The sequence below is a fragment of the Alexandromys fortis genome, unplaced genomic scaffold (genome assembly GCF_014885135.2).
Source record: "Alexandromys fortis isolate MF-2015 unplaced genomic scaffold, M_Fortis_MF-2015_v1.1 scaffold_42, whole genome shotgun sequence".
NCBI classification, from domain to species: Eukaryota; Metazoa; Chordata; class Mammalia; order Rodentia; family Cricetidae; genus Alexandromys; species Alexandromys fortis.
In genome coordinates this window covers 6,185,304-6,211,017 of record NW_026067934.1, presented here as the reverse complement: position 1 = coordinate 6,211,017, position 25,714 = coordinate 6,185,304, and the positions used below count along the sequence as shown (strand labels likewise).

Sequence of the window (25,714 nt, the reverse complement as noted above, 5' to 3'; positions counted from 1 at the left end):
CTCTGTGTAACAGCCCTAGCTCCTACTTTGTAGACCAGGCTGGCATTGAACTCAGTGAGGTCTGCCTGCCTCTGCCTCCCGAGTGCTGGGGTTAAAGGCACGTGCTACCACTGTCCAGTGTCAGAACAAATCTTATTACCTGTTGTGCCCAGATTACAACCCCCCAGAGACCACCAGAGAGGCCCAGACTGTAATAAGCAAGGTTTAATCAGCATAATACAAACATGTTTGGAACCCCTGTCTACTGACCCCACTATAGTGATGTAGAGAGAGGAGTTGTATCTCTTCTGGGGTAGGCTTTTAAAGGCATAACTACAAAGAGGCTTTTTGAAGTTGCTTTGGCGTGGGTGTAAGGTCTTTTGCTTCCTCCCATTCTGCTAAGTCAGCTTTTTCCTTGTTTCCTGGCTGGCTGGGCTAAGTGACCTCACACTTGGAATCTCCTGGATGGAAGAGGGGAAGGCCACTATCTTCCTGGGAAAACATTCTGCTAGGAAATTTCTTCTCTTCCCTTTGAGAACAAGGAGTGAGGGTCTTACATACCCTTTTGCCACAGTGAAGTTGTTGGGATTGATTCCATATTTACTTATAGCTGGTTTAAGAGATCATAGGATCACTATCCTCCCAATTTCTTTTTTCTTTTTTTTTGTTGGGGGGGAGCGCGGCTTGGTTTTTGGAGACAGGATTCTCTATATGACAGAGTCCTGGCTGTCCTCAAACTCACTTTGTGGGTCAGACTGGTCTTGAACTCAGAGAACCACTCGCCTCTGCCTCCTGACTGCGGGGATACACCTGGCTCCAACAGCTTTCTTGAATTTGAATAGGAGTCTTATAACCAACCTGGCAGGAAGCCCTTCTGAGAGGCACTTAAACCCCCCTTCCCTTGAAGCAATTGAAACAATGGATCCCAAGGAATTGGTATTTCTCCAGGAATTTCGAGGTGGGGACTGGACGGGACAGGACGGGGGTTGGGAGGCGAATTCTGGTGTTGGCCAGAGGAAAACTTGTTGGTGGGGGGGGGGGGGAAGAGGTTTCACACTTTTCTAAACCTTGTTGTGTCAACCTTGCAGGTCAGGAGCAGAGGCCTTGATGGGCCAGATTACCCCTTCCCAAGGGCTGTTTTGGTTTCTCTTTAAATCTAAACCTCATGTCAGTACCCCAAAGATGAATTTAGAGGGGGCCTCCGAATTTCTTTTCTTCCTGGTTTTTGTTATTCTCTTTTATTCAGTTATTGAGGATGGGTGGGAAGAGCCTAGTGTGTCAGGGCTGCTAAGGCTCAGATTTCGACTCTCAACATTACCTTAACGTTCTCAGTTTCTAAAATAAAAAAAAAAAATCTGAACACCTATGCCAAAGGACTCTGATATAAGATTGTGGATTTTAGCGGTCTGCTTCAGAGATTACGAAGCATAAACTAGTTGAAGCAATGATGGGTGACGGAAAGTTTTGTGGATAGCTGGTTTGAAATACAAGGGCCTCGCACTTGGCATTCACAAGGGCCACTCTGCACACCGCTCTTCGAATAAATACACCGTCCAGAGGAAACGGTAAAAGTCAATTTCTGGGCTCTGGTCTGTTCAACCGCAGGGCCGCCCGCAGCGCCAGGTGTTTCCGGGGAACGTTTTTTGCGGCCTCCTGCAGGGTGAGTCCCGCCGCTCCAGCTTAGGCTCCGGAAACCACGCTCGCCACTTCCGTCTTAGACGGGTGGACTTCCCAAGGTGCCCACCGCAAACCCGGCAACTTTCCTGCCCAGAGTTTCAAGGCCCGCCGATCCCGCCGGTCCCGCCATGAGGGCGGGGCGAGGCGACTAGACCCCGCCCACCGACGCCGGGGCACGTCCGAGGTGGGGCCCCGCCCACCGCCCCGGCCGAGGTGCGTGCGGATTGGTTGCCGGGCTCCAGGCACTCGGGTCGGACGCGCCTCCTCCCGACTTTCCCGCCAGCTGCTGCCGCGCGGCGGAGGCGGTACCTGTAGGCGCTCCGAGTGGCGGCACGGTCGGGCCCGCCATCCTCCATCATGTCGCGACAAAGCACCCTGTACAGCTTCTTTTCCAAGTCCCCGGCGCTTGGCGACACCAAGAAGGCCGCGGCCGGGGCCTTACGTGAAGGGGGCGCCGCCGCCGCCGCCGTCTCCGGGGCCTCCGCTTCCCGCGGCAGGGATGCGGCCTGGAGCGAGACTGGATCCGAGCCCCGGCCCGCGGCGGTGTCCGCCTCGTCGCCCGAGGCAAAGAACCTCAACGGGGGACCGCGGAGCTCGGCCGTGCCGGCGGTTCCCGACAGGTAGCTGCTTGGGGGCGCTGAGGCGGCGCGTGGGCGGCCGGAAGGAAGGGGAGGCTGTGCAGGGCCAGGCGGCCGGCTGGCCGGAGGAGGGGCGGCTTGCCCGGGAGGAGCGGGGCTAGTGCCTGGGACTTTCGGGGGAGGCGCGTGGCCACTGTGGGGTGGGGTGGGATGGGTCGGGTCAGGTCAGGAGGCTCTGGGGCTGAGACCCCCCCCTTCGGCTCCGCGGGCGGGGGCGTGTCCCCCTGCGGGCCGGGGCCTGGAGGGGGCGGGCTGGGGCAGACGTCACGATAGTGTGCCTACAGAAGAAGATAGCCGGGAACTTGGGCTGCAGGTGGAAGTTTGTATCTGGTGAAAAAGGTGTTCCGGTTTGGGACGACGCAGTTTTTAAACGCACGATTCCATACGAGGGAAGGGTGCGGAAGGTTTTTCGGTTTTGTGGGCCTTGGAAGTATTGGAGTGTAGTGCCTTTGGCATGAAAGTTTGCTGGGGAAACCAGCCTGGGGTTGTCATATCACTTTGTGAATTTGTCTTTTTTGTCTGTTTGTTATTGTTGGGGTAATTAGACATTCTGGAAAGCTCGCTTTTATTGTTTTAAACACATATAATGTGGTGGTGACTGTTTAAGCCATGACTTGGCGACTCAAGAAAAATCAGATCAAATCTCTAGCCAATGGTTCTTAGCAGCGATTTTTGATGCCCTGTGTTCAAGGTGTCCTACAGGAATTGTTGGATTTTTCAGAGTTTAACTGATTGTAGAGGCAGTCTCTGTGTATTGGGAGAGGGGTTGTGGTTCTGGGCCTGGAGCATAAGACTTTGCATGCAGTACTACTGAGTTTTAATGTCCTTCCCTGCATGCAGTACTACTGAGTTTTAATGTCCTTCCCGCAGTTGTGTATTTAAATGATCGGAAAAAGCCACTTGAGTAGTCTAGGGTTGGAGGTTATAATTCGGCGCTTGCTGTAGTGTGTTCAAGGCCCTCGTTGTGTCTGACCTAAAGAATTATTAGTAGTCTCTGCTTGTGGGAACTTGAAGGGAGCATCTGCTGAAGAATGCATATTTATTTGGCTGTGAATTGATTTTGTGGCATCCAAAATAAAGGGTCGCATTTACTTTACTGTAAGGTACTTTATGTATTTTAATGTATCCTGAGTAGAAACTGATCCCAAAGTAAAATAGGAATTTTTTTGTGCGTCGGAGGAAGGAGAAGGGTGGTTCAGGTTAACCGATTCAGTTCTGTGAACAGACTAAAAAAACAGTTGGTTGTTGTTGTCGTCGTCCCCCCCCCCCNCCCAGACAGGGTTTCTCTGTGGCTTTGGAGCCTGTCCTGGAACTAGCTCTGTAGACCAGGCTGGTCTCGAACTCACAGAGATCCGCCTGCCTCTCCCTCCCGAGTACTGGGATTAAAGGCATGCGCCACCATCGCCCGGCTAAAAGAACAGTTGGAACTAGCCAGATTTGAGTGGCTTCTGGTTCTGGAAGAGAGTCTGCAAACTAGTAAATGAAGGAGGGTCAGAGGACAACTTGCAAGAGAATGTAACCGGTCCAATCACTGGACTGATAGTCCAAGACTTGAGTGTAGGATGGGAGCAGAAGATAACAGCATCATGTTTGCTGTTAATATTTCCTTTTGACACCCGGGTGGTGGTGGCACACGACTTTAATCCCAGCATTCGGGAGGCTAAGGCAGGTGGATTTTGTGTTCAAGACCTGCCTGGTGTACAGAGTGAGTCCCAGGACAGGCTCCTAAGCCACACAGAGAAACCCTGTGTCAAAAAACAAAAGGTTTTCTTTTATGCTGAAGTGTTGCTAATTTGCTTGTTTACTGGTTCTTTATCAGCTACCTGTAAAGCAGATGGGTCCTTCCATTCTGCATTGTCCTCTCATTCATCTCTGCCCTCCCCTGCCCCCCTTTTTTTTTTGTCCTGAGACAATCTCTCTGTAACCCTGGCTATCCTGGAACTACTTATGTAGACCAGGCTGGTTTTGAACTCACAGAGACCCGCTTGCCTCTACATCCTGAGTGCTGGACTTAAAAGCATTTGCCATGCTTGGCTCAGGGTATAATGTCGTCTTTGTCTATCATTTTTCCTTGTTTACCTTTAATTTTTTTTATTTTTAGTTTATCTTAATATAGCATTTCCCTCTTCATTTTCCTCTCTCCAATTCCATTTTTTAAATTACAATCTTAATTTACTATAAAAACATTTTAATTGCATACATACTTATATGTGTTCGGATGTTTATATGAGTGCAGATGCCCATGGAGGCCAGAGGCACCGGAAGTCAGAGTTAGGTGGTTGTGAGCACCCAGCGTTGGGTGCTGTGAACAGTACTTATGTGCTTTTAACTGACTCTGGAGCCATCTCTCTGGCTTCCTCTTTTTCCTTTTTTTGGCTTAAAAAATACATAGAAAAATATTAAAAAATATTTTAGACTGACTCATAATACATTTACAGACCTACTTGTGGGTGTTTTTGGTGTGAGTTTTCTTGAATTTTGGTCACACTAGAGCAGGCTAGCTTTTAACTTGGGCTAGCCTTTAACTTTAGCTTTCTGCATTAGCCTCCTGAGTGCTGGGGATTACAGGCATGCCATGGTCTTTTTAGTTTTGTTCAGTCCTCCAATCCCCCAACACAATGTCAGAGGTTAGTCTGGATAGTTTATTTATATGGTATCTCTAGATCAGTATAAATTTTGGAGGTGAGTCTTGCTCTGTACATCACTTGGTCATGAACTTAGCAGTCCTGCTCCCCGTTGTTTCTGGAACATGGTCCTGCCACCACCTGGAATGCACCACTTTCACGGTTTCTGTGACTGGCTGACTTTGAACCCCAAATTCTTTTGTTTTCTCCTCTCGAGTGCAGGGATTACAGGCCTGTGCTACCACATCTAGCTTTATTTATAGAGGCAGATACTAGCTTTGGTCAATTAATGGATTCTTTTTTCAAATGTAGGTTAAAGTTGTTGATGAGGTTTATAAACAGCTAGTAGTTGGTACCCACATGCACTAAATGTTACCCGAATATCAGGGAAATGCTTTGCTACCTAGCTGCCCCCTTAGTAGGTCATTTCTTAGTTCAGTTAAAATGCTTTTGAAATGAGTATGGTAACACCATTTTGTGTCTGTCTTGTTGCAGGACATGTGAACCCTAAGATTGCATTATTTACTAGAAAACCCTCTTCTAGTTGTGGTGTGGCTCAGCCCTCACACACCTTTAACTCCAGAGCTTTCTGCTTGAATACTGTAAACAGGATTAAGTTAAGTCAACCATGGGTCAAGAGGCCTAGCAAGCAATCAGTTGACAGAAAAAAGCCATAGAGTAAGAGGGAGTCAGGAGGAGGGATAGAGAGATGCTTAGGAAGTGGATGGGACATTCATTCAGTTTGAGGTTTGTTGTTGGAGATGTGTAGGAAAAGGGGTTTGGGGAAGTCGGCTGGGTGCTTTCTTTGCCTCTGAGCTAACAGGCTTTCACCCCAGCATCTGGCTCCCGAGTCTTTATTGGTAAAATTGCACGATTGAGATTTTGTTAAAAAAAAAAAAAAAAAAAAAAACCAGTGCCTAACCACTTCAGCTCATCCCGCCAATAACCACTTCCACCTTGGCAATACTGTTGGGACTGTCAACCCTGATCATTGGCCAGATATATTAACCAAAGTAATTAATGTTTGTGCAAGCTAAAACATAAAATAACTAAGAAGAAGCATTAATAAAATGGAACTCTACTTTTGGGTCTGGAAAATACTTCTAAGTTCTGCAGAAAGACATATGTTACACAGATACTCCAAACCATCCCTCCCCCAAACACTAATGTAACTGGTTTGCCCTTAAAAAGACTACTTCTGAGTTGCACCCAAGAGACATTTTGGAGGCATTAGCTCACTCTTGGTCTGGCCGTTATTAAAGCACTCTTATGCTCTTAATTGACTTAAATAGCATGGTTTTGGTTATCTTAAGCAGATCACTTCACTATTATTTAAATTTTAAGTTAAATAATTTTTTTAAAGGCTGGCATGGTAACAATCCTTTAATCCCTGCACGTCGTGGGCAGGTGGATCTCTGTGAGGTGGAGGCTACTTTATCAATGTAGAGAGTCCCAGGCTAACTCATGTTACATGTAAAGGCTATTATAAAAGTTAAGTTTTACTTTTGTTTATGTGTGCTGTGTTTGCATGTATGCCTGTGCACCACATGTGTATCTGGTACCCGTGGAGGATAGAAGGGTTACAGATAGTCATGAACTGTGATCTGGGTGCTGAGATTTGAATCTAGGTCTTCTGGGAGAACAGCCTAATCTCTGAGCCTTATCTTCAGCCCACTAATTAATATTTGAGACAGTCTCAAATATCAAAAGCTAGCCTCAAAACTTGTTGTGTAATGAATCTCTGACCTCCCCCCACCCCACTTCTGGATACTAAGCATTACAAGTATCTGTCACTGCGCCTGGCATTTATTTTTACTATTAGCTTTTATCCGAGCATAACTTATTTAAAATTTAAAACCTTATAGCATCCAATATTCTGGCATTTCACCTTTGGCATCATGAAGAGCCAATATATGTTACTGTGGGAGGGGATAAGATAATTTTAGCTTGGGCTGGAGAGATGGCTCAGAGGTTAAGAGCACTGGCTGCTCTTCCAGAAGTCCTGAGTTCAATTCCCAGCAACCACATGGTGGCTCACAACCATCTATGAGATCTGCTGCCCTCTTCTGGTGGGCAGGCATACATGCAGACAGAACATTGTATACATAATAAATAAATTAAAAAAAATAATTTTGGCTCACTTATTTCCCACTTTTTGTTTGTTTTGATAAAGGACACAACTCAGGAACAGCTAAATATAAGAGATGCCTATATATGTGTTTTGTGTGTATGTATATGTACTCATGTGCATATGTGGTGCCTGAGGAAGGCCAGAGGAGGACCTCAGAGCCTCTGGAACTGGAGTTACAGATAACTGTGAGCTGCCATGTGTGTTCAGGGAATTGAACCTGGTTCCTCTGGAAGAGTAGCCAGTGCTCTTAATTGCTGAGCCATTTCTCCAGTCCCATTATTTCTATTTTTTAAAAATTACCTGTTAGAATATGCGTGCCGTAGTAGGTTGTGAAAGTCAGAGAACAGTTTGGGGTAGTTGGTTCTCTACTGTGTGGGTCCTGCAGATAATAGAGCTCGGGCCATCCAGCTTGGCAGCAAGTGTGTTTACCCTCTGAGCCATCTCCTCTCCACTGTCTTGACTTTTGGGAGACAGGGTTTCTCTGTGTAGCCCTGACTGTCTTGGAACTCTCTCTGAAGACCAGGCAGGCCTGGAATTTAAGAATTTCACTGGCCTCTGGCTCCCACACTAGGATGTCTTGGCTCTTTTTTCAAAAGTAATTGCACTTTATATGTGGGGCTCTGAGAGATGGGTATGGCTGTGCTCACGGCATGGGGTGTGTATGGAGTTCAGGACAACTTGTGATGTTGGACCCTAGAGTCCAATCACTGAGGAGTTGCCCCAAGAGACCACCCTCACACCATGGTTGATATAAAAGCAAGAGGATTTGATTGATTCTGTTGCGACAGGGTCTTTCAGCATCGAGAAGCCAAAAAGACCCTGAATAGCTGGTACAGGCTACTTTTAAAGTAAAAAGCTACAGAAACAAGGGGGGAAGTCTGGAGGTTGTTTTCCAACTATTGGGATTGGCTTATTCAAAGTGCTATTAACAATAATTGGTCCGAGCCAGGACTGGAGGGCGGTTGCCAGATCAGGTGAGGAAACTTTTGAGGGTTACTTTGACCCCTTCCCAGGAACTGAGTCAAAACATCAGGAATTGAGTCAACATCTTAAGGGTTATCTTGCCTCAATTTCAATAACAGAGTTCTATCTGGAGAACATTCACAAAGACTCAGGGAGATGGAAAGTTTCCAACATTTCAGTACGTGTGTGGGTAATTAATTGTTAGATTCCTGGTTCCCAGGGAGGGGTGAAAGCACTAAGCCTGTAAGGCCTCAGAGTTATTTTAGAATTCTACAGTGAGAGGCACCCTTACCAGGTACTTTGACTTGCTGAACTATCACTCTGGCTCTGCTGTAGTCCCAGATGTAGTCCAGACTGCCTCTGTGTCTCAGGTGCTGGGATTGAAGGTTGCATAATCAGTATATGTGGGAACTGGGGAGGTTGGATGGTAAAGAACTTGCTTTACAAGTATGAGGATCTTAGTTCATTACACAGAAACCACCTAAAAAATAAACCGGGCATGGTGGCATATGCCCTTGGCATTGGGGAGGCAGATCCCTGGGGCTAGCAGGCTAGCTAGCAAGCCACGCAGCCTAGCCCATTTGGCAAGTTTGAGGGCAGTGAGAGATTCTGTCTCAGAACAAAAAATGATGGCTGGTAACAGGAGTGGCACCTGAGATTGACCTCTGGTCCCCACATCCTTGTGAATGTATAACTATACACATGTACTCAACACACAAAGCTTTTAGTATTGCTAGAAAAACCTGAGAGCCGGGCAGTGGTGGTGCAAGCCTTTAACCCCAGCATTTAGGAGGAAGAGGGAGGTGAATCTCTGAGTTTGAGGCCAGCCTGGGCTACAGAGCAAGTTCCAGCGACACTTGACCTCATTGGCATCTTTTTCCCTACTGCAAAAAAAAATTGTCTTGGTTGGCAACAGGTTAAATGTGCTCCACATTGGGAAATACAGCCATAGACATCTGTTAGCGATAATAAAGGAATATAGAGAAAAAGTCCTCTTCTTCCTTAGAAATCAAAGCCAGGCGTGGTGGCTTTGATCCCAGCCCTAGGAGGCAGAGGCAGACAGATCTTTTGTTTGTTATCCAAGTATCCTGTGGAGTTCCAAGACAATCTGGGCTACACAAGAAAACACTATCACGAAAAAACAAAATTAAGGAAAAAAAGATTTTAGAGAGAACTCAGTCCAGCTTTTCAGTGGCTAAACTGCTTGAGTGAAGGAAGGGAAGGCCAGCCCTCACTTGGCCCTAGGCTTAGTGTTGAGGGCTAGGCCTTTATCTAAGTCCCTGAGAGTGGAGAGGAACTCATTGAAAACCTGGCAAGGTCAGTAATAGCCTGGGGACAGGGCATTGGGGAAGTTTCCGGATCCTGGAAACATCCCACCCCCACCCTAGCCACCAAGGGCTTCAGTGTTCAGTTCCAAAGCTGCTGGGTGCACTTGAGGTGTCTTCTATCCCTTTTTACAGCATTGCTTGATCAGCTTCCTGCTGATTTTGTTCCACTCCCCTCTCCCCCCAGCTGTATATTACATGCTTTATTTAATAAACTTGCTTGGTATTAAGGCACAGTTTATGCAAGACCTCCTGACCTCAGTTTTCCTATCTTTATTTTTTGGTCCCCTGGTTCTTCCTTTTGGGAATGTGTCACTGAAGATAAGGAAACAGTTATCTGTTTGAATTGTGCAGGTACCGCTTCTTCATGGTGACCGTGTAGTGAGCCTGATGTGATATGCATAAACTTGTACTGGTCACTATAGAATCTGAAGTTGTGCCAGGCATTGGTGGGGTCTCACACTTTTAGTCCCATCACTTGGGAGGCAGAGGCAAAGGATCTGTCTCTTGAGTTCAAGGCCATTCTGGTCTATAAAGTGAGTTTCAGGACAACCAGAGCTACACACACACACACACACACACACACTCTGTTTCAAAACAACAGCAAAAACCAAAGAGTGAAATTGTAAGCCAGTCCTTATAAAGATACAGAGACAATACAAGATGATACTCATATTCTCTTACTATTGTATTTTTTTAAATTATTTTATTTAATATGTATACAGTGTTCTGTCTGCATACTTGCCTGCACCACAGAAGAGGGCATCTGATCTCATTTTGGATGACTGTGAACCACCATGTGGCTGCTAGGAACTGAACTCAGTACCTTTTAAAGAGTAATCAATACTCTCTTAACCTCTGAGCCATTTCTCTAGTCCTCTATTGTATTCTAAAAGTATCTGTTTTCCCTCTTTGAGTGCCGGAATGGAACCCATAGCTATGCCCGTGATAGACAAGTATTGTACCATTGACCTATGTTTCCCAAATAAATGTGTTCTTGTGTGCATGTAGACACATTTTTGAGCAGGTCTTGTAATCCAGGATGGCCTTAAAATCCTTGTGTTCCTCCTGCTTCAGCCATAATTTATTTATTATTTATTTATTTATTATGTATACAATATTCTGTCTGTGTGTATGCCTGCAGGCCAGAAGAGGGCACCAGACCAGATGGTTGTGAGCCACCATGTGGTTGCTGGGAATTGAACTCAGGACCTTTGAAAGAGCAGGCAATGCTCTTAACCGCTGAGCCATCTCTCCAGCCCGCTTCAGCCATAATTATGGGCTGGGATTGCAGGCATATGCCCTCATGCCTAGTTGGGGAAGTGGTTTTTGAAGAAATACTGCTTCATGATTGGGTCCAAGTCAGTTGACTTCAACTGACTGCTCTGGAAATGTCTGAACTATTCTTACTGTAGTAGTGTGCTTATCTTAATGCCGGGGCCCACTAGGAATGTACAGCAGACGATGGCTATTCAGCTGGTCGGGCCCACCGGATGAATAATTGTGATGGGGAGCTCCACTGTGGGGCTGGCTGTAGGTGGCATTTGTTTCTGCCTGTAGTCTTCTCATGCGCTGCCACAATTCTTCCTAAAAAGAATAGCTGTGGGGTTCTTTCCACAGCCCACTGGTGGTGTGTTTTACACTTTTTGGGCATAATTATATCTGAATTGACAGAAGGATGACTTGTTCTTATACTGTATAATTTTGGGGAATAAAATATACTTTCATGCCAGGCCTTTATTCCATGGCTTCAAGACAGTTTCATACAGTTGGCTGATTTAAAACCTCAGAGCGAACCCAAAGTAAATGAAATGCATAAGGACAGATTCCCAAGTGTCCATTGCTGCACCAAGGTCAAGCATGGAACAACTATTGTGCCACTTTTTTTGCTTGCAAAAGCCTGGCAGATAACTTTAAAGACACAACTCCTTGTACAAACCCTCTCAGCAGCTGCACATACTCCTCACTTTTATTATACGACGTCCAGCCAGCTGTTCATATTGCTTAGGTCCTGAATTTCAGTGTCACTTTGTATGATGTCTCTCAGGCTAAGTACAGAGAGGCTTTGCCTCCTGCCTCCATGACCAAGTGCAAGCGTTGTCATGGTTACACATGTCCAGCTGGTCGGTGTGACATTCTAAGCCTGAGAGAAACTTGTGATTCCTTGTGTGTCAGAATGGCTGTTTTCTTACGTTTACTGAAAAAATGATGTTTCTTGAGTGTGTGTTTCTTACTCCCCTCAGATAGAAAAGCTGCATTCCAGGATTTTTTACATACCCTGGGTATGATCTTGGAGCAGACCCTCCAAAGGTCGCAATATTTTAATATTGTACGTGCTGAGAAACTTTTAATTGGGCCTAGAGAATACTGCTATTGAATGCACTTGGGCAGGAATAGTTATTAGTAGCCTTTCTACCATTGAGGGGGTTCTTGAATGGTCTGTGCTCAGAGACAACCCACAAGAGCCAAATCATTTAGGCATGTGTAGTCACTATTTCTCTCTCTCTCTGGACTTTTGAGACAGGGTTTCACTGTGTAACAGTCCTGGCTGTCCTGGAACTAGTGCTATAGACCAGGCTGGCCTCAACTCAGAGAGCCGCCTGCCTCTGCCTCCTGAGTGCTGGGATTAAAGGTGTGGACCACAGTTCGAGACCAGCCTGGTCTACAAGAGCTAGTCCCAGGACAGGCTCCAAAACCACAGAGAAACCCTGTCTCGAAAAACAAAACAAACAAACAAAAAAAAGGTGTACACCACACTGCCCAGCCACTGAAGTCTTGTAACTGACAAGATAACTGTCTGAATTTTCATTTTAAAACTTCTGAGAAACAGTTGTCATCTAGTACCAGTGTATTTGTTTTAATTGTTAAATAAGCATTGTATTAGTTTGCTTACCTTATAAAAGGTGAACCTTCTGACTTACCAGAAGTTTCTAAAGTTTTTTTTTTTAAAAAATAGATTTTTTTAAATGATTTAACTTTATTTATTTATTTTAAATATTTATTTATTATGTATACAATATTCTGTCTGTGTGTATGACCTCAGGCCAGAAGAGGGCATCAGACCCCATTATAAATGGTTGTGAGCCACCATGTGGTTGCTGGGAATTGAACTCAGGACCTTTGGAAGAGCAGGCAATGCTCTTAACCTCTGAGCCATCTCTCCAGCCCCTTAACTTTATTTTTTTATGTGCATTGGAAGGAAGGTGTCAGACTCCCTGGAACTGGATTTCCAGACAGTTGTGAGCTGCCATGTGGGTGCTGGGAATTGAATCCAGGTCCTCTGAAAGAGCAGTCAGTGCTCTTAACTGCTGAGCCATCTCTCTAGCTTAATGAGAGCTTCCTTAAAATTGTTTATTTGTGGGTAATTGCCTTTGAAGTAAGGTAACTAAATATTAACCAAATTCTATATTTCTTTTTGGCAACAGTTCTTGTGACTTTTCACCAGGCGATTTGGTTTGGGCTAAGATGGAAGGTTATCCCTGGTGGCCTTGCCTGGTTTATAATCATCCCTTTGATGGAACATTCATCCGGAAGAAAGGGAAATCGGTTCGTGTTCATGTCCAGTTTTTTGATGACAGTCCAACAAGGGGCTGGGTTAACAAAAGGATGTTAAAGCCATATACAGGTAAGAGATACAGGGTGAGTGGGAGAGGAAATACTGATTGTCCATTATATAGTGAAATTGTGTGTAAGAGAGAGAGATTCCTCAGCAGATTGTAAAAATAGCAGTTGTAATCTGACATTAAAGAGATGGGATGCAGCTGGTCTGTGCTCCTTCATTTTGTATGGAACCTTTATTTTTGTCTTTTGAATGACATACAGCAATTAAAGCCCTTCATGAAAAATTTGTCTCTTGATGGGAGTTAATTGAACTATGAAACAGACAGGAGAAGTGTAAAAAGTTCTGTTAGCTCTATTTTGAAGGAATAAGTGGGTAATGTAAGCAGGATAATAGTGTGGGTCAGTGACATTCTCTATGACAGATGCATACCACATGGCCTCCAAAACTGCAGCCTATTGAGTATATTTGAGTTGTGTATCACACCAGAACACCAGCAGTGCTGCAAACTTCATCTCACATGGCCAAATGCATCTCCTGTCTCTTGTTATATATAGTATACATACAGGATACAGTGCACTGTACATTACCTGTGGGCTGTTGAAATAAGAGCGGCGGGGCTGCGCCCCCAACACCCCAGCCGCTTGCTAGCTCATGCCCGAAATAACAACACACAAACTGTATTCATTTAAAGAACTGCTTGGCCCATGAACTCTAGCCCTTACAGGCTAATTCTCGCACCTAGACTAGCCCATTTCTAATGATTGTAAGCACCCCAAGGTGCGCTTACCGAGAAGAGTCTAACCTCCTCCGTCCATCCTGGTGTCTCTGCTCCAGAGAGCAGAGCTGTCCGGTCTCTCCGGGAGTAGAGCAGAGTCTGACCTCACTTCCTCTTCCGCCCAGCATCCTATTCTGTTTATTCCTCCCACCAATGCTTTAACCTATCAGGGCCAGCTAAGCAGTTTCTTTATTGCTCAGCCAATGAAATCAACAGATTGATATGACACTCCCACATCAGTGGGCAAGTCCACATCCTTTATTCCCAGCATCCCAGGTTAGCACATTGAACTCTCTAATATACGGGATACAACAGGGTCAGTTTCCCAGAACTCTTAAGAACCATACCTCTTGCTTAGTGTGCTTGTCCTGCAAAAGGTGGTAGGTTCACTGAAAAATACCATGTCAGAATGGTTAGAGAACCAGGAAGTTGATTCTCTTACTTAACCTCTGCTATATAATCTTGGTGAATGATACTGGTTTTTTTTTTGTTTGTTTTGTTTTTTGGGTTTTCAAGACAGGGTTTCTCTGTAGCTTTGGAGCCTGTCCTGGAACTAGCTCTTGTAGACCAGGCTGGCCTCGAACTCAGAGATCCACCTGCCTCTGCCTCCCAAGTGCTGGGATTAAAGGTGTGCGCCACCACTGCCCAGCTCCGATACTGTTATTCATATATAAAATGCCTTCTTATGGCAGCCAATGATAAACGATTCTTTAGAAATAAATGTAATATTTTAAAACTGCCTGGGCAAAATCAGGAAAGTGTTTATGTTGTCAGTGTGTGTGAAGTGTTATGTCTTGGTCTTTAAAATCCCATTTGTTGGGCTGAGTGTATATTTTGGTGATAGAGCCCTTGCCCAGAATGTGCACAAGTACAAGGTCTTGTTTTTTCCTGTTAGTGTTGGGGAAACTGCCCCTGGTTGTCCTGGATACTGTTGACTAGGCTGGCCTCAAATTCACAAGAGATTAAGGGAGTAGTGGAGGGCCTATTTTACTTTTTCAGACTAAATTGTATAGGCTACCTTCAACTCACTTTGTAGCCTAGGCTGACTTTGAATTTGTTTTTGTTTTTGAGACAAAGTGGTTTTTTTTTTTTTTTTTTATAGCTCAGGCTAGGTCCCATCAAGTGTGCGCACACACACACACACACACACACACACACACTTGAAATAACATGCTTGTTTTAGTTTGCTAGCCAGGAGCATGAATGGAGAGGCCTCTTGTCCAAATTCTGTCTTGTAGTTACTGGACCAAGTGTTTATGTGTGTGGTGTATGCAGTAAAGCTATAGGGGGCACTTTGGGAAAAGTTCAGGCCCCCTTCCAGTTGATAATTCTTGTTGCAGGTTATAGCTTTTTTTTTTTTTTTTTAAAGAGCTAGGGAAAGGGTAAGTTGTATCTTCTTAGATGGTTTGTCTTAGATGGTTCATAGAAGTTGTTAGTTCCCATGAAGTTCAGGTAGTCCTGTTTCCATGTGCAGAAAGAAGGTAAATATAATAATGCTTTGGATTTGTTAATTTAGACATTTGGCTTTTCTTTTCCAGTCATGGTTCTATTTTGGCAGAAGAACAGATCAGAGACATTTCAGTTTCCAGTTAATGTCTCTTTGAAAAGTAATTTTTAGCATTAAATTTGTGATGCGAAGTTTTTGTTGAATAGATAAAAATGTTTTCACTTAAGATAATGAAAATCAAGTTCTAGGGATTGAACCCAGGGTTCATGATAGGCAAACATTCAACCATTGCACTGCATTCCTATGAAATAAATTTTAAATGAAGAGTTTTATTTTAAAGCGAAGGTCTTTGAATATTGCATTTGTTGTTGGGAGGAAAACGTATTTAAATGATAGGCACTTTGTTAAAGAACTGCGGTTTGGTTCTTTTTCTGAGACTGAATTTTATGTAGCCTAGGCTGGACTCCAGCTCTGTAGCATCTTGAGCTCCTGACTCTCCAGATGTCTGCCTCTCAAGGGCTGGATATTACATTTAGTATTACCATTTCTGGTTCTGGTATAATGGCGTGGGGGGTATGACCCAGGGCCTCTCATGTGCTAGGCATGCATTCTACCTACCAGTTGAGTTACATTCCAGCCTGGTTATCCAGCTGCTTATTTAAATAAATCTGATCTGTCCTTGGGACAATTTTAGAAAGAGTCCCTAACCAAACCACATTGGTATCTGCTTCACTGTGAGGTTTGTCATACTGTGGCACATTCTGAGACCTTAGAAGAGAGACTTAAGTGGCCTGGGATGATTTAACAGAGCAAATTCAAAGTAAAATTGGTGATTCCAGTTTTACTGCTAGCTTTTCCCTGAAAATTCCTTCCTATAAACTTTTGACCTATGTATATAAAAAAATGGGGCATTAAAAAATTATAACTGATTGTAACCATTCTTGTTCACAGTGTAATTTGGCCAACTATTCAGCCACTGTGTTCTCATTGTAAGTATATTTCTAGGTTCAAAGTCCAAGGAAGCCCAAAAGGGAGGTCATTTCTACAGTTCAAAGTCTGAAATCCTGAGAGCAATGCAACGCGCAGATGAAGCCTTAAATAAAGACAAGATGAAGAGGCTTGAGTTAGCAGTGTGTGATGAGCCTTCAGAGCCAGAAGAGGAGGACGAGACAGAGGTCAGGCATTCTGTTCTCTTAAAGTGTAATGAGGTAAAATGATTGTATGTGATGTGCATACCTTTAATCCTGGCGCTGGGGAGGCAGAGGCAGGCAGATCTCTGAGTTTTGAGGCCAGCCTGGTCTACACAGAGCAAGTTCAAGGACAGACAGGGATACACAGAGAAACCCTGTTTTGTTTTTTTGAAGTGACTGTCCAGTGTATGTGTGTATAAATATCCATCCATCCATCCATCTGTACTTTCCTAGATTTTAACAATTACCCCCCCCCCCTTTTGAGACAATCTTTGTAGCTGAAGGCTAGCCTCAAGCTCAGAATCTTCTTGCTTTTTGCTTTTCAAATATTGGGATTGTGGGCTGTTACATGTTATCTCCTAGTCCTTGGGATTGAACCCATGGTCAGACGTCAGACCACTGCTCTACCACTTGTCTTTTTTATCACTTCTTTATAGAAAAAAGCTATTTTTTATTTGAGATAGGGTGTTGCCGAGTTGCCCAGGTTAGCCAGAACTCCTGACTTAACATCACAAGAAGTTGGATTATTGACCTGATGTATCAGGTTCAGTTTATGTTTAAATTTAGGTTAAATAAATAGCCTTAAGAAAGAACATTTTCTCAAGATGTGTGCAACATTGCAGCATACAGGTAATATTTCACTGTAGCATTGTTTTTATTTCTCTAAGACAGGCCTTGAACTGACATGTATTGGGGATGACTTTAGTGATTCGCCTGCTTCTACCTCCCAAGTGCTGGAATTACAGGTGTATGCCAACATTCCTGGTTTATGAATTACTGGGGATCAAACCAAGGAATTTGCATGTTAGTTAACTGAGCTATGTCCCTGCCTCATGCTGACCTCAACTTTCTGGTAATGTTTATGCCTCAGCCTCCGAAGTACTGGTGTTATGAGCCTGAGTCATAACGTCTGAGTTCTACACAAGGGTTTTTCAAGTTTTGTTTTAAAATTTTTTCCCTCTTTGTCTGGCAGGTGCAGCATGCAGCTTACGTATCCGATAAGAGTGAAGATAATCAAAGTGAAAGTGAAGAACTGCAGCCTAAGGTGCAGGGGCCTAGGCGAAGCAGTCGGCAAGTAAAAAAGCGAAGGATTATATCAGATTCTGAGAGTGACATTGGTGGCTCTGATGTAGAATTCAAGCCAGACACTAAGCAAGAAGGAAGCAGCGACGAAATGAGCAGTGGAGTTGGAGACAGTGATAGTGAGGACCTAGGGACCTTTGGTGCTCCAAAGCGGAAGAGAGCAATGGCTGGTCACGGTGCATTTAGAAGGAAAAGTTCAAGGAAGGAAACATCCTCAGCCACCAAACGAGCAACTCGAATTTCATCAGAAACCAAGAGTACCTTGAATGCTTTCTCTGCCCCTCAGAATTCTGAATCCCAAACCCATATTAGCGGAGGAGGTGACAATAGTGGGCCCACTATTTGGTATCATGAAACTTTAGAATGGCTTAAGCCAGAAAAGAGAAGAGATGAGCACCGGAGACGCCCTGATCACCCTGATTTTAATTCTTCCACACTGTATGTGCCTGAAGATTTCCTTAATTCCTGTACTCCAGGGATGAGGAAGTGGTGGGAGATTAAGTCTCAGAACTTTGATCTTGTTATTTTTTATAAGGTGGGGAAGTTTTACGAATTGTATCACATGGATGCCGTTATTGGAGTCAGTGAGCTGGGACTAGTATTCATGAAGGGCAACTGGGCCCATTCTGGTTTTCCTGAAATTGCATTTGGCCGATTTTCAGATTCCTTGGTGCAGAAGGGCTATAAAGTAGCACGAGTGGAACAGACTGAGACTCCAGAAATGATGGAAGCACGATGCCGGAAGATGGCACACGTGTCTAAGTTTGACAGAGTGGTGAGAAGGGAGGTTTGTAGGATCATCACCAAGGGCACACAGACGTACAGTGTGCTGGAAGGTGATCCCTCTGAGAACTACAGTAAGTACCTTCTGAGCCTTAAAGAGAAAGAGGAAGATTCCTCTGGGCACACTCGTGTATATGGTGTGTGCTTCGTTGACACTTCACTGGGCAAGTTTTTCATGGGTCAGTTTTCAGATGATCGCCATTGTTCCAGATTTAGGACTCTTGTGGCACACTATCCTCCAGTACAAATTTTGTTTGAGAAAGGAAATCTCTCAACAGAAACTAAAACAGTTCTGAAAGGTTCATTGTCCTCTTGTCTTCAGGAAGGTCTGATACCAGGTTCCCAATTTTGGGATGCCACCAAGACTCTGAGAACACTCCTTGAAGAAGGATATTTTACTGGGAAGTTAAATGAAGACAGTGGTGTAGCACTGCCTGGGGTACTTAAACGTATGACCTCAGGGTCAGATTCTATTGGCCTGACACCAGGAGAGAATAGTGAATTGGCCCTCTCTGCTCTAGGTGGTTGTGTTTTCTACCTCAAAAAATGCTTGATTGATCAGGAGCTTCTATCAATGGCTAATTTTGAAGAATATTTTCCCTTGGATTCTAAAATGGTCACCACAGTAAGACCCGGTGCTGTCTTTACTAAAGCCAATCAGCGAATGGTGCTAGATGCAGTGACATTAAACAACTTGGAGATTTTCCTGAATGGGACAAATGGTTCTACTGAAGGGACTTTGCTAGAGAGGCTTGATACTTGTCATACTCCCTTTGGCAAGCGGCTCCTAAAACAATGGCTTTGTGCCCCCATCTGTAGTCCTTGCGCTATAAGTGACCGCTTAGATGCTGTGGAAGACCTGATGGCTTTGCCTGACAAAATCACTGAAGTTACAGAACTCCTAAAGAAGCTACCAGATCTTGAGAGGCTACTGAGTAAGATCCATAATATTGGATCTCCCCTAAAAAGCCAGAACCACCCAGACAGCAGGGCTATAATGTACGAAGAAACCACATACAGCAAAAAAAAGATCATTGATTTTCTTTCTGCTCTAGAAGGATTCAAAGTAATGTGTAAGATTATAGGGCTTATGGAGGATGTTGCTGATGATTTTAAGTCTAAAACCCTTAAGCAGGTTGTCACTCTACAGACAAAAAGTCCTGAAGGCTGTTTTCCTGATCTGAACACAGAGCTGAACCGATGGGATACTGCTTTTGACCACGAGAGGGCTCGAAAGACTGGACTCATTACTCCAAAGGCAGGATTTGACTCTGATTATGACCAAGCACTTGCTGACATAAGAGAGAATGAACAGAGTCTCCTGGAGTACTTAGATAAACAGCGCAGTCGGCTTGGATGCAGGACCATAGTCTACTGGGGAATTGGTAGGAACCGTTACCAGTTGGAGATTCCAGAGAATTTTACTACCCGCAACCTACCAGAAGAATATGAGTTGAAATCTACTAAAAAGGGCTGTAAACGATACTGGACCAAAACGATTGAGAAGAAGTTAGCTAATCTTATAAATGCTGAAGAACGTAGGGACATGTCTTTGAAGGACTGCATGAGGCGGCTGTTCTATAACTTTGATAAAAATTACAAGGACTGGCAGTCTGCTGTAGAGTGCATTGCAGTATTGGGTAAGGCTTTAAACAACCCTGTTCCCTGGGCTTTGTGTCTCAGCTACACATCTCTAATCATGGGTGTGTATATTGACATGTATGCATACATTTTTGTTTTGAATCAAATGAACTACGTTGCACAAGGCAATTGAAGTAACTGAAATTTGGATTTTAGCCATTAATAACTTTGTGACAGTTTTTGGAATAGCTGAATTATTGAGGGAAGATTTTTTTTTTCAGATTTCTTTTAAAAATGTTTATTGGTACTAGGTCATTTGCTTTTTGATTCGAGACAGAACCTCTAGTTTAAGCTTACCTTGAACTCTTGGCAATCTTCCTGCCTCAGTTCCTCAACTGCTAGGATTACTTGTAGAACCAAGCCACTGTTGCCTAGTTTTACCATTTAATTTGCCATGTTAGGAATCAAATCTAGAACCTTGCACATGCTGGGCAAACACTGTCACTAAGCCAATTCTTGACCCCAAATTGCTTTTGTGATTGAGGTTTTAATTTTTTTTTTTTCTTAAAGTAGAAATTTGGTAATCTTCAGATATCAGGGCTAGTGCATCTGTTTTTTAAAGTATGGAAACCAAAATTTGTTCTAGGTTCCTCCTCCCCTTCTTTTTGATGGTGGGGGACTGAAGCTAGTGCTTCAAGCATTTGTCCACTGAACTACAACCCTAAGGTACTATCCTGAGACTGTAACCCTCATCTGAACACAATTATTAAATGGACTGAATAGTACAATCCTTTCACAGCACAGATTTCTAAATTGGTTCATTTGTCTCTGCTGTTCCCAGCACTAGCTACAAGGCCCTATCACAATGTGTGCTGGCCTTGAACTCTGAGATTTCCCCCACGCCTCTGTCTCCCAAGTGCTGGGACACACACCTTTAGATAGACCTCCCAGCTGATCTATCTCTTATTCCTTATTATATAAGCAGCCACCCTCATGTGGATGTGGAGAAGAGAGGACTTAGAGAACTGCTGAAATGGAAACTTCCATAAGAAGTTTTCCATAAAACACCCAGGCCAATAACTTGGTTTCAGTCACAGCATTTTGTTCTAAAATGGGCTCTACTACAAGGCTTTCCAAGTGCTGGGATTAAAGGTGTTTGGTATCATGCCTGGCACTAAGAGCATTTTAGGACAAAATAGAACATAAAGTAAACATACTTTACTGAGTAGTACAGTACCTTTTGTGTGTGTTAGGTGTTGGGCTTGGTACAGTTCCTGTGGAGATGATAGCTTAGTGGGAATTTGCTCTCCTACTGTGCAGATCCTGGGGATTGAATTTAGGTCATTGGCCTTGGTGGCAAGAACCTTTGGCCTGCTGAACCATCTTGTTGGCACATTTTTAAAAAGACATTTTATAGTAGCTAGAAAAAGTACTGTGTAGTGGGTATGATAATGTATACCTAGCAAGAAATGAACAAAACGATGCTTTTAACTTCTTTTGACAGATGTCTTACTGTGCTTGGCTAACTATAGTCAAGGAGGAGATGGTCCCATGTGTCGCCCAGAAATTCTATTACCGAGAGAAGACAGACACCCCTTCCTAGAGCTTAAAGGGTCACGGCATCCCTGCATTACCAAGACTTTTTTTGGAGATGATTTTATTCCTAATGACATCCTGATAGGCTGTGAAGAAGAAGAAGAAAATGGCAAAGCCTATTGTGTGCTTGTTACTGGACCAAATATGGGGGGCAAATCTACACTCATAAGACAGGTAATTTACCCTTCATGTTCTATTAATTAGAAAGTAGTGAGGGGCAAATATACTCTAGTCCATTTTCCAGATAGCACAAAGTCACATAAGGGAAGCAGAGGGAAACTGTGTAAAGTTGCATTTGTCTCACCAGAGAGAAACCTCTTAGCTAATGTTAAGGTGGTAAACACACAATGAGACCCTGGCTTTGCTTTTCATGACCTTGACAAAGACAGAGAGGGGGAGGGAGGTTTTAGGTGATCTTTGACTTGACTAAATTTAGAAGGTACATTCAAAGTGAACAAAATTGTAGAGATTATATAATAAAATAATGATACTGATTTATTTTGATTCTGGGGATTGAGTCCAGGGCCTCATGTGTGTACCTGTTCTTTTTGTTGGGTTTCTCTGTGTAACAGTCTTAGCTGTCTTGGAACTAGCTCTTTTAGACCAGACTGGCCTCGAACTCAAAGAGATCCTGCCTCTGCCTCTGCCTCCCAAGTCCTGGGATTAAAGGCGTGTGCTACCACTGCGGCATGTGTACGTCCTTCTAGCTGTACTGTTGTTCTCCTTCCCCAGTACTGTTAATTTTATAACTACTGAGAGGAAACAAAGCAGCCATTCTGACATACTTGTCTTTCCGATTACTCACTAGACTTAGCCAACCACAGAGCTAAAATTGGCCTTTTAAATTTCCAAAAGGCTGTAAAGAAGTCCAAAATATTTGTTAGGCTTTACTTATATGGAGTGCCAGATTCCTCCATAAGAACTCTTGAGTCAAATGTGTACTACGTATAGGTTCTCTAATACCAGTCATGACATTCCTTTCTTCCATCGTCACAGGCTGGTCTATTGGCTGTAATGGCCCAGGTGGGTTGTTATGTACCTGCTGAAGTGTGTCGGCTCACACCAGTAGATAGAGTGTTTACTAGACTTGGTGCCTCAGATAGGATAATGTCAGGTGAGTTGTTCTTTCTCCTCCACCCACCCCTAAGGCATTATGTAAAAGTCAAACTTTAAAAACATGTTAAAACTTAAATTTTTGTGTTTTTACCTCTTGCTTGTCATTATTCAAACAAGATATAATCTGTTAATAGTCCTGTTTCCTTTTTTAGGTGAAAGTACATTTTTTGTTGAACTGAGTGAAACTGCCAGCATACTTAGGCATGCAACAGTACATTCTTTGGTGCTTGTGGATGAGTTAGGTAAGAAGAAGCAGTTTTTGTTTCCCTCTTTCTGTAGTGCCCAGGCTGCTCCTGGTACCCTGTCATGAGGTGTACATCTCTTAATGTACAGTACATTTCACTTTCACAGGAAGAGGTACTGCAACTTTTGATGGGACAGCAATAGCCAATGCAGTTGTTAAAGAACTTGCTGAAACCATAAAGTGTCGAACATTGTTTTCTACACACTATCATTCATTAGTAGAAGACTATTCTAAAAATGTTTCTGTGCGCCTAGGACACATGGTATGTGGAATTACCCAGGCATTTTTCATTTGGCAGCACATAAATCATAGAGCTGTAATAAAATAGCTTTTCTTTCTTGAAGGCTTGCATGGTAGAAAATGAATGTGAGGATCCCAGCCAGGAGACTATTACCTTCCTCTATAAATTCATTAAGGGAGCCTGTCCCAAGAGCTACGGCTTTAATGCAGCAAGGCTTGCTAATCTTCCGGAGGAGGTTATTCAAAAGGGACACAGAAAAGCAAGAGAATTTGAGAAGACGAATCAGTCATTACGACTATTTCGGTAATTATTTCCCAGTAAAGAATATAATTTTCCTATAGCTGACTTAGTTGGAAGGCTGGTACATAGACAAAAATGAAATAATTTTTTATTTATTTTTTTTTAAAGGGAAGTTTGTCTGGCTAGTGAAAAGCCAACTCTAGATGCTGAAGCTGTCCATAGGTTGCTGGCTTTGATTAAGGAATTGTAGACTACATTGGAAGCTGAGTTGACTTTTGACAAAGGTGGTAAATTCAGACAACATTATGATCTAATAAACTTTATTTTTTAAAAATGACCATTTTTCCATTTTCTTTCTAGGAAATTAAACCCTTTTAATTCTCATCTACCTTCTACATTATGGTTATTGAATACTCCACAATATATTAAGTCTAGATGTTATGGTACATGCATACACTTTCAGGCTGTTTATACCCACTGTCACCAATACACATAAATGGGAGGGGGAGCTATGAAACTGTATAGGGCTGTATATATACTGGTCTCAGCTTAATGTAGGAAACTGCTTTAATTTCCAGCCATTTTGTCTAAACTGTTCAAATAAAAACTATGAACAGAATTCAAATACAGGCCTGTTTTGAAGAGACTTTCTAAAGTGAACTTTAAAACATAGTAGTTTTTACCTTTCACAAAACTGAGATACAAGAATACTTTTGTTTACAGTGCATCCCTTCCTAGGAAGTCTCATTAAAACACACTCAACTTTTTTCTAGGGATGATTTTTTTTTTTTTTTTTGAATGCTGCACAGGAGAGGGAAGGAAATAATAGTCTTAACTTTTCTTAAAGGATACCAGAAACATTGCTGGATATAATTTAAGATTAGTGTTTTTCTCTTTCATAGAAAGAACGTACATACTGGGACATGAGTACAGTTACAGCAAGTCTAGGTGTGCTAACAAAACAGGGCACATTCAAGTACAATAAGATTTTGCTTGAAATTAAAAACAAACTACATGAGATTAAAGCATTAAAATCATATTCTCAATCTGAATACATGTTAAAAAAAATCAATGCAGAAGTGCTAGCTCACATTTTTACCATATTACAAAAGCAATTGGTACCCATGTCCATAAAGGCAGCAACAAAGCTGCTTGTCTATTTGAAGATTACTACTGCAAATCGGACTGCATTCAATGCTAGCTGTAAAAACACCAGCTTTTTCAGAAGTTGGTATCTGTACAAAATTGCAGCTTATTTTCTTCACTTCTGTCCCTTCAAAAGTCTTTACACAGTAATGCTAAAATACCCAGCTTTGAGATCCTGAGTCAATATATTGCCACTTTCTTTTTGGTAGCTTGAGCTTCATAGTGTCAACTGACCTTGTGTATCCATCTTTTCAGTACAGTCTCTTTCTGTAGCATGGGCAAGTATTTTAAATCTTCCAAAAAAATGTTTTTAAGTTACGATGTTAGAATGACAGGACTTTTTCTTTAGGGAGGAATTCAGTTGTGCTGCAACGTATTAGATTCTATAGGTGGAGCAGAATCATATAATGTGTCTGTATCGTGTGTAGGCTCACCAGCTAATGTACAAGGGTTGGACAGTGTTCCAGCACCACAGTCACAGAAAAACCTAAAGCAAAATGAAAATCCAAAAATTAGCAAAGTGAAGGGAAGTAACTGGGCAATATAGCAACAAGTATTCTACGTACCTATCATGTCTAATAAATTCTACATCATGTCCCTGATGGCACTTCTTAATGCAGTTCACACATATGGCATTTCGATCTGTGGTGTTACAAGTATGACATCTAAAAATCAAAACATTGTATTACTGAGCTTGTCAGGAATTTAAAACAGTGCATTTTATCACTCATGACCTTTACCTGAATTCTGTGGCTGGCTATAGTCTAGACCAAAAGGAAACTGTAGTATTGTGTGTGTCTTAGGAAAATGGAACAACCTGAGTTATAAATAACACAGTAGAAATGTTACTTTAAAACAGTCCCAGCCAGCACTTGAAAAGCAAAGACAGGTAGATTTCTGTGAGTTCAAGGCCAGCCTGGTCTATAACTTAGTAAATACTTACATGATGACATCAGTTAACAAGTACTGCTTTCCCTCCCCAGTGACAACAGAACAAAAGATGTCAACTTAAAGGGAATCACTAACTTCCACTTTTCTGTATTCAAGTAATTTAGAAATATACCTGTAGAAGTCATGCATGGGATAGCTGGTATAACTTGATATTTTATATAAACATTGTCCTCTACTAACAGCCTTTTCTATGGCATCTTGATTGTTCATTATTTTGTTATCTGTAAAAACAAAAGTATTTTCAACAGCTAGCCAAGGATACAATTATATGTAAGAAACTAAGAACAGAAATATTTTTTCTTTGTGTAAAATATCCCAACTCTTAAAACAAGCTTAAGGCAAACTCAAAACTGGTCACTTAAAATTGCTGCTAATGTAGAAAGTGACAGAAGGAATTAACAATGACTTCCAACTCCCATTTT

General features: G+C 42.9%; 2 protein-coding genes across 3 annotated transcripts in view; one reads left to right on the top strand and one right to left on the bottom strand.

Annotated features, from left to right (window-relative positions):
• Positions 1–1,890: 1,890 nt before the first annotated feature.
• On the top strand, positions 1,891–23,532 carry Msh6 (mutS homolog 6). The gene is made up of 10 exons (XM_050145971.1): positions 1,891–2,276; positions 12,763–12,962; positions 16,127–16,296; positions 17,285–19,817; positions 21,263–21,528; positions 22,351–22,468; positions 22,623–22,712; positions 22,822–22,976; positions 23,059–23,258; positions 23,364–23,532. Exons 1-10 carry the CDS (start codon positions 2,014–2,016, stop codon positions 23,443–23,445), a joined length of 4,077 nt encoding a protein of 1,358 aa, XP_050001928.1. The 5' UTR covers positions 1,891–2,013; the 3' UTR covers positions 23,446–23,532.
• Positions 23,499–25,714, bottom strand: part of Fbxo11 (F-box protein 11) — a 77,047-nt gene continuing 74,831 nt past the window's right edge. For both annotated transcript variants that reach the window (XM_050145972.1, XM_050145973.1), the window contains exons 21-23: positions 25,405–25,513; positions 24,908–25,006; positions 23,499–24,828 (exon numbers count right to left, since the gene is read on the bottom strand). In XM_050145972.1, the coding sequence (XP_050001929.1) occupies positions 24,699–24,828; positions 24,908–25,006; positions 25,405–25,513 (338 nt within the window). In that variant the 3' untranslated portion in view covers positions 23,499–24,698. The remainder of the gene's footprint in view (positions 24,829–24,907; positions 25,007–25,404; positions 25,514–25,714) is intronic.